Genomic DNA, 11,509 nt, shown 5'->3' with positions numbered 1-11,509 from the left:
ATGATTCTCAATCAGAGACAAATAACAACACCTGCCTCTGATTGAGAACCATACTAGGCTGAACTCAAAACCCCAACATAGAAAAACACACATAGACTGCCCACCCCAACTCACGCCCTGACCATACTAAATAAAGACCAAAGGAACTAAGGTCAGAACGTGACAATGTGGTAAAACACCAGCCCGAGGTAGCTCACTGATCTATTTAATTAATGATTGAAAGATGTTAAAATGACCCGTTTCACATAGCAGGAAAATTATCCCGCAGCAGAAAATGACGCTTGGCATTCAGGCCATGGAGTCTTGGTTTCATCAGATCAGAGAATCTTGTTTCTCATGGTCTGAGAGTCTATGTGCCTTTTGGAAAACTCCAAGCGGGCTGCCATGTACCTTATACTAAGGAGTGGCTTCCATCTGGCCACTCTACCATAAAGGCCTGATTGGTGGAGTTCTCCAGAGATCGTTGTCCTTCTAGATGGTTCCCTCATCTCCATAGAGGAACCCTGGACCTCTGTCAGAGTGACCAATGGGTCTTTGGTTACCTCCCTGACCAAGGCCCTTGTCCCTGATTGCTCAGTTTGGCCTAGTGGCCAGCTCTAGGAAGAGTCTTGGTGGTTCCAAACTTCTTCCATTTAAGAATGATGCAGGCCACTGTGTTCTTGGGGACATTCAATGCTTCAGAAATGTTTTGGTACCCTTCCTCAGATCTGTGCGTTGACACAATCCTGTCTCAGAGTTCTATGGACAATTCCTTTGACCTCATGGCTTGGTTTTTGCTCTGTCAACTGTGAGACCTTATATAGACAGGTGTGTGTCTTTCCAAATCATATCCAGTCAATTTAATTTACCACAGGTAGACTCCAATCAAGTTGTAAAAACAACTCAAGGATGAAAAATGGAAACAGTATGCCCCTGAGCTCAATTTCGAGTATCATAGCAAAGCGCCTGAATACATATGTAAATAATGTATTTCTATTTTCTGTTTGTGCTTTGTCATTATGGGTTATTTTGTGTAGATTTAAAAAAAAAAAAAAAAACTTCAAGGGTTCTGAATACGTTTCGAATGCATTGTATGTGGCCTTAATATATTGTTAAACATATTTCTACACTGAACAAAGTTACAGTTCATAATATGAAATCAGTCAATGGAAATAAATTCATTAGGCCCTAATCTATGGATTTCACATTACTGGGAATAAAGATATGCATCTGTTGGTTACAGATACCTTTAAATAAAGGTAGGGGTTTAGATCAGAAAACGAGTAAGTATCTGGTGTGACCACCATTTGCTTCATGCAGCGCGACACATCTCCTTCGCATAGAGTTGATCAGGCTGTTGATTGTGGCCTGTAGAATGTTGTCCCACTCCTCTTCAATGGCTGTTCGAAGTTGCAGCATATTAGAGGGAACTGGAACACGCTGTCGTACACATTGATCCAGAGCATCCCAAACATGCTCAATGGGTGATCTGTCTGGTGAGTACACAGGCCGTGGAAGAACTGGGACATTTTCAGCTTCCAGGAATTGTGTACAGATTTTTGCGACATGGGGCCGTGCATTATGATGATAAAACATGAGGTGATGGTGGTGGATGAATGGCACGACAATGGGCCTCAGGATCTCATCATGGTATATCTGTGCATTCAAGTTGCCATTGATAAAATGAAATTGTGTTTGTTGTCTGTAGTTTATGCCTGCCCATACCAGAACCCCACCGCCACTCTGTTGACACAATGTTGACATCAGCAAACCGCTCGCCCACACGATACCATCTGCCCGGTACAGTTGAAAGTGGGATTCATCCGTGAAGAGCAAACTTCTCCAGCATGCCAGTGGCCGTCGAAGGTGAGCATTTGCCCACTGAAGTCGGTTACAATGCCAATCTGCAGTCAGGTTAAGACCCTGGTGAGGAAGACAAACACGCAGATGAGCTTCCCTGAGACGGTTTCTGACAATTTGTGCAGAAATTCTTTGGTTGTGCAAACCCACAGTTTCATCAGCTGTCTAAGTGGCTGGTCTCAGACGATCCAGCAGGTGAAGAAGTCTGATGTCAAGGACCTGGGCTGGCATGTTTACATGTGGTCTGCAGTTGTGAGGCTAGTTGGACGTACTGCCAATTCCCTAAAATGACATTGGAGGCGGCTTATGAGAGAAAATTTGCATTAAATTCTCTGCCAACAGCTCTGGTGGGCATTCTAAAAGATTTGACATCTGTGGCATTGTGTTGTGTGACAAAACTGCATATTTTAGAGTAATGTTTAATTGTCCACAGCACAAGGTGCACCTGTGTAATAATCATGCTGAAATGCTCATTAACAGGATGTAAACCCTTGAGAGACATTTTTGTGCATATGGTACATTTCTGGGATCTTTTATTTCAGTTCATGGGACCAACATTTCACATATTGCGATTATATATATACTTTTCCCTATGAACCGTTCATGGCACAAACTCATTTACTGTTAGATTTGTGTGCATTGTTATGAATTGTCAGATACTACTGCACTGTTGGAGTTAGGAACTCAAACATTTCGCTACACCCGCAATAACATCTGCTAAATATGTGTAAATAACTAATCAAATTTGATTTGATTTTCACAGTCTTAAAAGTAAAAAACCTACAAATTCTTTCCACAGAACAGTCTACACCGATAGTATGAACACATCTGTCCAACCATAATATACTGAACAAAAAATATAAATATTTCAACAGGTAAAGTGTTGGTCCCATGTTTCATAAGCCTGTGTTGTGATTCTCATGCTATTCAAATCCCACAATTGAATAAACAGCTTGTGAAACTCTCTTAACCTATAGATCACATAATTGCAAACAAATCATCTTAACACATTTTTGTGCACCACACTGAGTTCACAAAAAGTGGCTGAAAGGAAACAAGTGTGAAAACACCCTTAATGACGAAGAAAGGAGACCAATATAGAACAAGATAAGCGTCTAAACATGGAAACACAAACAATATTGCCTAGTGTGAGATCACAACGGAGTGCTATATAAAGGGGAAGTAATCAGGGAGGTGATGAAGTCCAGGTTTACCTAATCAGGTGCAGGTGTAATTAAGGTTACCAGGTGTGCGTAAGGATGGGTTGCCAGGACCGGTGGTTAGTAGCCCGGTGACGTCGAGCGCCAGAGTGGGAGTGGACGTGACAAGGGACACCAAAGACCCAAACTCAAGTGGTTTTAGATGTATATGGAATTTGGACTGGAAGCTAATGGAAATGCGATCTGTACATGAATTATTAACCACAGCTGTATAGGATAAATATTTGTAGAAAATCAAAGGGGATGAATAAAAAATAAATAAAAAGGTGTACCTTTGATAAGAGAGGTCAAGGAACCCACCACACTTGTCTGTAGATCTGTAGCTCATGTGGACAGTGAGCAATTTGACCCATCACAGGAAATATTCATGGCAAACTAAGGACTAGGGTAGTCAGAGACCTAACCACAAGTCGTTTTAGATGTATATGTGGATATGAAGCTATTGAACATCAGATCTGTATGTTAATTAATATCTAAATCTGTATTAGGAAAACTATTTGGAAGAGAATCAAAGAGGATGAATTTAAAAAATGTAATTTTGATAGGAGAGTTGAAGGAACCCACAGCCCCGTGTCTGTATATCTTTAGCTCATATGGATAGAAAGGTATTCAAAGTTAGACCTATCAGAAGAAATATGCCTATAAAAATCAAAGTGGTGAACTGGAATTCTAATGAATGTAGCATGGATGAGGGGGGTCAGTGACTTCACATTATGTGGTTGTACATTTCCATTTCACCTGGATAGGGAGCTTTTGAAAAGCATATTTGTAAATGGGTCAAATATAGCACCCTTAGTAGTTAGAGGTAACTAATAAAAATGTTGGGCCCTTTAGCGACTGGAGGCCCTATGCAGTGTGTGTAATCTTCATGGGAATGCAAAAACATATATATTTTTTGCTTACTTGCAATCACATGTATTGCACTTTTACGATGGTCCCTAAACCACCTGAAAACAGCACAATGCCTCCTTTTAGTCTCTGTTAAAGATACACTATGCAGAAATCCCTCTGCCATTTCCTGGTTGCTAAAATTCAAATAGTTACCGTCTAAATGTTGTATTTCCAGCTGTTTGAAGATGGTGTACAAAACCGAAAGCAAAAACAAAACTTAAGACCAGGAAGCATAGAAATAGCGCACATAGAACAGATCTAGATACATCGCTCTCATCATGCTAGGACCTTGACGATCGAACTCAGAAAATCAAAAGTCAAAACAAATTTACTGGGGTGGAAGTAAGCCATCTGGCGCGAGCGACTCATGTGGGAGGGAGACTAGAGCAGAGCCAGAAGTTCTGACTGAACAGACACACATTTGAGCACCCCAGGACAGTGCGTTTTTTTTGTGCTATTATAATTTATGCTATGAAATCCTGCTATTTCGTTGGGGCAGTTCCCCCCCATAGCAAATATCTGGCAAAACAACCTAAGCAATGTTCGCATGACCTGTGCGCCCACAGAGCTGGCAGTCAGTAACCAGATTTCCATCCGACCCTTTTATGCCAGTGAAGTACATGTCAGATAAAAAATGTCATGACAGTCCTGATGGAAACAGAAGATTTGTCAGTAAACTTTCTAATTGTCAGAAACACACAGAGACACTGAGGCTGTGTATACAAAGGTAGCCGAATTCTCATATTTTTTCCATTAATTGGTATTTTGACCAATCGCATCAGACCTTTTCACATCAGATCTTTTTCAGGGCTGTTCTGGATTGGTCAAAAGACCAATTTAGTGAAAATTATCAGAATTGGGCTGCGTGTGTAAATGCAGCCACACACACACACACACACACACACACACACACCACATTGATGGGGCCGCAGTGGAGAAGGTGGAAAGCTTCAAGTTCCTCAGCGTACACATCACTGACAAACCAAAATGGTCCACCCACACAGATAGTGTGGAAGGCGCAACAGCCTCTTGAACCTCAGGAGGCTAAAGAAATTTGTCTTTACACCTAAAACCATCACAAACTTTTACAGATGTACAATTGAGAGCATCCTGTCTCCTGTCGGGCGACGAATTGATGAAAGTCATGGCCTTTTATACTTGCTAATTGAAATACATACAGTGTGTGTGTGTGTGTGTGTGTGTGTGTGTGTGTGTGTGTGTGTGTGTGTGTGTGTGTGTGTGTGTGTGTGTGTGTGTGTGTGTGTGTGCGACCCAAGTCTGTATGTGTGATGCAGAAAAGACAAGGAGGCGGCACCTCTTGACCACACCTGACCTTTTATTGGATTTGTTCACAGTTTCAAAAGATGATACTTGCACACAACTATGAGCAGATAGGACTACAAGTTAGTAAAACGTTTATTTTCTTTTTTACTTAGAATACTTATTTTGATCGTAAAAACAGTAAAAGACTGACTTTGAAACTGCTAGGACACTTAACCCTATGGTGAGGTTTGAAATCATGAGGCCCTCGTCTGTCTCTCGATTATTGGAAATGTATACAACTTGATAAGAAACGAATATTCCTCAGTTATTCCCTGCTGACATTCAGGTGAGCAGGGCAGCAAGGCCGATGACTTTCAGCATGGCTAAATGTTTAACGGGATACCTTGCCAACGTCATGAATTCTTTTGGATTTCATTTTTAAATGAGATTTAATCCAAATTAACAGCACCCCATCTGGAGCAGCCCTCAGAAGTGAATGTCTGCCCCATTCACATTACGTACAGAACTGAGGTTTGGGCTAAGTTGATAACCTTGCAGCTTGTAGCATCTTGTCTAGGACAGGGGTTTGAGGGGACACTGCACTATACTGAGATGGTTTGCATTTGTTGGCTGAACAAGGCTCAATGCTCCCCCTCCGCGGAAGCATTACTTTCCTAATCATATCAACACTCAGAAACGTTTGCTTTACCTTCTCTGACTGGTAATTGTGCTAAACGCCTCTCATTATTTGTGGTAATGTGTTGATGGCGATACTGATTGCTGAATAATTTGGCCTCTGGCAAAATGGCAGGACTTGGTTGGAATGAAAGCACCATTGAAATGTTCATCAGATCTCTGGTCTGGGTCTTGTTCATTAGGGCACACAGCAGAACATGTTTTAAAATGTTTTTGCCATGGCAATCGAAACCAAGCCAGTTACAGTACTCCCTTTCTGTTTGTCTGTTTTTATCCGTTTGTTGCCTAATCAACACGACCCTGGTGTTTTTCTGAAGTAGGGTGATGGGTAACAGATATGCAAAACTTTGAGGAAGGAAGATAGGAGGGGGATTCTATTTCTCTAAACTGTACGTTTGAATAGCCTAAAATAGAATTGGGATCTAATTCAAATGAACAACAGTAGAGCAGTTCCCAGAGCAACAATGCCTAAACCACTACGCCATTTTAAATAGCATTTTTTTGTAAAATAATGAAAATAGAAATAAAAGCGACCGTTAACATGGAATCAATTGGCGCTCATCAAAACATTACAGACATTCTATTTAGACACACAGTTCAACTTTCAATTTCACAATATGATGTTTCAACGTCACACTATGGAAGGGCTCATACGGACTGAAGACAAGTATCAGAAAGTATATCCTTGAGGCACTTCCATGTTCCCGTATTTCAAAACCAAGGTTGATTTTAAAGCCCGTAAATTGTTTCACTTCAGCATTTATGTTCTGTCACTGTCCAGTTAGCAGAATTAGTGTCAATGGGGTTCTGATATGTATCGTCTTCATTTGTAACACAAATGAATCAACTAGATAACCAATATAATTTAAAAGAATACCTCTTCATCGTATATTTGTACATATGAACATTGGCAAAGCAAGATGGTCATATTGCCTGACAATATGGCTCTTGGTTGATCTGTGTCGAAACCTGACCAACGTGATAGACGTTAGCGTGTTGACCACTGTGTAAATGAATTTATTGCGAGGCCCTTAGTTTGACATTTAATTCCAGATTTGAAACGTACATTGCGAACTGAGCACTTTGGCTACACTGCTTATGGTTGTCACATTTCATGAGATGGAATCAAAAAGTTGTTTTCTTTCAAACTTTGTCAAGGAAGGCCTGTTTTGTGAATATGAGTTTGCTCTTTTATTCTCTCTTGTTCAACAATACTTTGTGCTGATAGGACAAGATCTTTATCATCATGGCGGCTGTGTGTAGAGGAAGGGAAGAAAGTATTTTGCCCACAGTAGTTTCCATGGTTCCCATAGTTATCAATAAAATATATGTTTATCAAGGCTTTTTGATACATGTTGTGGATAAAAAACATAAATGCCAAGATTGATGTCAATTTTCATTTAACCAGTGGTCCTTTCTTTTAAAAATGTTTGATGGCAATTCTATGAGAATGTGATATTTCACCTCACAAATAAAATAAATAAATCTAAAGGACATTATACAACTTTCACACATACTGTAGGTCTATTAGGTGAAATAAATGAGTTGTATATGTGTGAGTAGATGTGAAATGATTGTAATACATACACACACGCTCAACCCTGACAGTATTGCAAAAAACAACTTGTTCAATAGAAATATAACATTTAACATCAAGCTAAATGGCTAATCAAAAAATGTAAACATCGGAAGCGTTTGGTTTTTGGTTAAACTCTTGATAGAAAATATGTGAATTAAAAAACAGCACGTTTTTGTTAAATAATAACCTCCTCTGTACGATAGGAATCCTGCTGAAAACAACCTTTTTTCTTTTTGTTAGCTTTTAAATAGATTGATTAAAAACTGTACAAAAAATGCTGTCTTATAAAATACAAGTTTATCTTTCTTTTAAAACTAAAGGCTCCTTGCACATTGCACAGCATTTTAAACTCTTTTTCCCGAATAACAAGCTGATGTTAACTTCCCTCACAGCGAGAGTTAAGGCTCTGTGAGGCTTTGCTCCCATGCTTTTTCACATTGCTTTCACTTTCATACTGTCAAATCGTCTGACCTTGCCCTGCTGCTGGCTTTGCTTAAACTGCTGAGTGGTCTGGTGTCTGCTATCGTGTCGGTAGCCTCCACGTCGGGGTCCGCGGAGCCCTCGTCCTCGCCGCTTTCCGGTAGGACCCTCACCTCCGCCCCAGTGGTCTGGACGTAGGAAGGCAAAGACTCGTCGTACACTTTAGAGACGTTCTCACTTCCCGCCTGGTAAGTTGCGGGCAGCCTGCCTGCCTCCATGCCCACCTCTGTCAAGGGGAAGAAGTGCGATGCGGGCTTGTCTTCTTCCAGCAGCCGGTAGCCCTTGGCCTTCTGGATGGACGACACGGCCATGGAGTGCAGGCTCTTTTCCCCGGTTGGGCTCTGGCCTTCGCCGCCCTGACCTCCCTGGCTCTGGGGCGGCGGCTTGCGGAACACGAAGCGGATCTTCTTCAGGCCCAGGTGGCTGATCTCCACGAAGTTGAGGAAGAGCGAGACGCATGCCACGGCCAACATGAAGATGATGAAGACAGTCTTCTCAGTGGGGCGCGACACGAAGCAGTCCACGGTGTTGGGGCAGGGCCATCGGCTGCACTGGTACAGCGGCAGGATGCGGAAGCCGTAAAGGAAGTACTGGCCCACCACGAATCCCACCTCGAACAGCGTCTTGAAGATGATGTGGCAGATGTAGGTCCTCAGCAGGGTGCCCTCCAGCCTGAACTTCTTGCTACCCTTGGTGCTGGTCTCCTTGGTGGTGCGCACACTACCCTGGTCAGGCGCTAGCGGCAGCCTCTCCTCACTCAGCTCCTGCTGGCGGTTCAGCTCGGCCTCCTCGCGCTCCTTGCGCTTCTCCTCCATGTGGACATAGTGCACAGCATGGCCAACGTACACCAGCGAGGGCGTCGACACAAAGATGATCTGGAGAACCCACAGACGGATGTGCGAGATGGGAAAAGCCTCGTCGTAGCACACGTTCTCACAACCAGGCTGCTGGGTGTTGCACACGTAATCCGACTGCTCGTCGCCCCACACAAACTCAGCGGCTGTGCCCAGGATGAGGATCCGGAAGATGAAGAGCACTGTGAGCCACACCCTCCCAATCACTGTCGAGTGTTCATTTACTTCCTCTAATATGTTTCCCAAGAAGCTCCAGTCACCCATGATCAACAATCAGCGCTACATATTGAGGGTTGGAGAAGAGAAAAGCAAGTTATAAATCGAACTGGCGACAAAGAATGCAAAGAATCCTTGTGTTGCATCCACAACTCTCTTTTGTCATTTTTCGATCCCCATATAACAATCAAAAATGTTCTTTATATCTAGCTACACTGTGGCTAAAAACATTTTGTAACTACAGCAATGATGAGCCACTCGCTCACTCTTTGTCAAATCCAGAGAGAGCAAACATAAAACCGCTGCATGCCTCGTTGCCTCACCCCAAATGACTAAAACCAACAGTCTAAAAGCACCTTTTTTTGCAACAAACACCATAGCAATAAACACCTTAACTCTCTAAACTCTATAGAAATAATCAATGCCAGGTTATATTATTCCCGAAACACAAATATAATATTGGTGAAAGTTAACAAATGGGCAACTTGCCACAGTGAGAGCTCCAGTGTAGTTGTGTTTCCCCTTCTCTTGGCACCCAATGGTGTGAAGTGAACTTTTTTTCCTCTCTCTTTCCCACCTAAGGCCCCCAGTCCTTGTCGCACCACTGAGCAGAAGTGAATGAATTGAGTCTGATGGTTGGTTTTTAGTTTGCTGCAATATTTAAGCTGGGAGCCAGACAGGCTTTATTCGCCGGGCGACGTGTGGTGACGCAGAAGACAATAGGATCATCCAACACAAATGGGAACGTATGGGACACCGCAGTTGGGAATGATACCAACTCATGTAGTGTACAATATACGTGGTCTGTCCCATCGAATGGTTTTATATTAGGGAGGGAAAGGAGGACAGGCAAGGCACATCCTAATGAACTAGCTGCCGACAATAAAGCTGTTTACTGACTTGGTTAGACTGAGAGATATAGCAACTGACGTGGATTGTTTATTGGTGAATTAGACATTTCATGTGGAATGTACTGTGATCAGCAGTAAATAGTCACTGTTCTGAAATGTGTGTGATTTTTTTGAGAAAGTTTACATTTCGTTTATTGTAAGGTCAGGTCATCCTTGTTTCGGTGGGCTTTTATAAAAGCCTAGGAATGTATGATCTAACATTTTAGCGAAAAACAGAAGGACTTTGGTTTGCTCATCATCAAAATAAATATTGGTAACACCTTATTTACAGCATCCAGGGATAAAGATTTTACAATTTTGTTATTGGATTTGAGTCAAAAAGTCAAAAAGGTCAGGCATTGGTTTGGTCAGCTGTAACCCACACAAATAGAACATATAAACTGAGATGTGGGCAACATGTACTATGAGAACGATATTGTTCTACCGTCTAAACAGTTTATCTTATGATGTTCCCAGGAAACTGTAAGCAGACCAAACGTTATAAAGAGACAAAAGACTTACCACTCATTTGCGAATGTTTATTTATTTGCAATTTGTCTTCCGACCATTTCCACTACTTCTGTGTATATGGATGTTCATCAAGATATCGTACACTCAATGGCTCAAAGTGTCCCTCAAAGACAACCACGAACTTTACAGCAGCTATTTCAGATGTACAGATATCTCGGGAGAATTTTGTTTCAAAAATGTACAGCTTGGAGTAAGAGGGTAATAATAGTGTACCACAGAGGGGCCTCATCAGCCATCCAAACACTCACAATACCCCAGACTCATCCCAATGAATCGTATCATGTTATCATCAACTTATGATTGACAAACAAGGAGTTACCAGTAATAGGCATTATAAAGCATCACATCTAGCTTTATATCCTGTCTTAACCTCACAAGACCATGGTTTGTTACCCAAATACAGTTACTATGTAATGTAATAAAATTGTATCAGAGCTGCAAAGTGCTAAATTACCTACTTCCATTATTACCATGTTATTGCTAATTTATTCTACACCGTAGAGTGCTACCGATATTTCTGTATTGCTATTATTGTATTTGTATTTTTTGTTAATGACATCTTTATTTTATTTGTACATTTAGCATGGCCCCAGTGTTTAAATGAAATGTACACAAACTACCACATTACCTGACGTTATTTTCTGCAGAGTTTAGTCGTACTCAAACAAAAAATAAGATGTAAGATTGTACATGGGTTACCTAATGGGTTAGATATGGGGGTAACACTTTGGTGTACAGGGGTATAATGCATATGAGTGCATCATAATACATAAGCCTTTGAACTGCTTATAATGTGTTAGTAGTCTCATAATGAACCAGAGCTAATATCAGTCATCTTGAAATAGTTGAAAAATTGACACATAGAAAGATGTAACATGTTATTAATTGATATAATATTATAACAAGTAATAAAACATAACTACATGCCTTTAACTCTACGGGATCGGTGTCCCTATACCGTGACGGTTGAGCTAACATGCGCTAATGTGATTAGCATGACTGTTGTAAGTAACAGCAAACTTTCCAGGACATAGACATGCCTTATATGGG

General features: G+C 41.4%; 1 protein-coding gene across 1 annotated transcript; it reads right to left on the bottom strand.

Moving 5' to 3' along the window:
* Positions 1–5,266: 5,266 nt before the first annotated feature.
* On the bottom strand, positions 5,267–9,101 carry LOC109906853 (gap junction alpha-8 protein-like). Its single transcript, XM_031792343.1, has one exon. The coding sequence runs from the start codon at positions 9,084–9,086 to the stop codon at positions 7,938–7,940; it is 1,149 nt and encodes a 382-aa protein (XP_031648203.1). The 5' UTR covers positions 9,087–9,101; the 3' UTR covers positions 5,267–7,937.
* Positions 9,102–11,509: the final 2,408 nt, after the last annotated feature.

The sequence above is a fragment of the Oncorhynchus kisutch genome, linkage group LG16 (genome assembly GCF_002021735.2).
Source record: "Oncorhynchus kisutch isolate 150728-3 linkage group LG16, Okis_V2, whole genome shotgun sequence".
In the NCBI taxonomy this organism is placed as follows: domain Eukaryota; kingdom Metazoa; phylum Chordata; class Actinopteri; order Salmoniformes; family Salmonidae; genus Oncorhynchus; species Oncorhynchus kisutch.
Note: the sequence above shows the minus strand (reverse complement) of the source record. Positions and strands in the feature narration are given on the sequence as shown.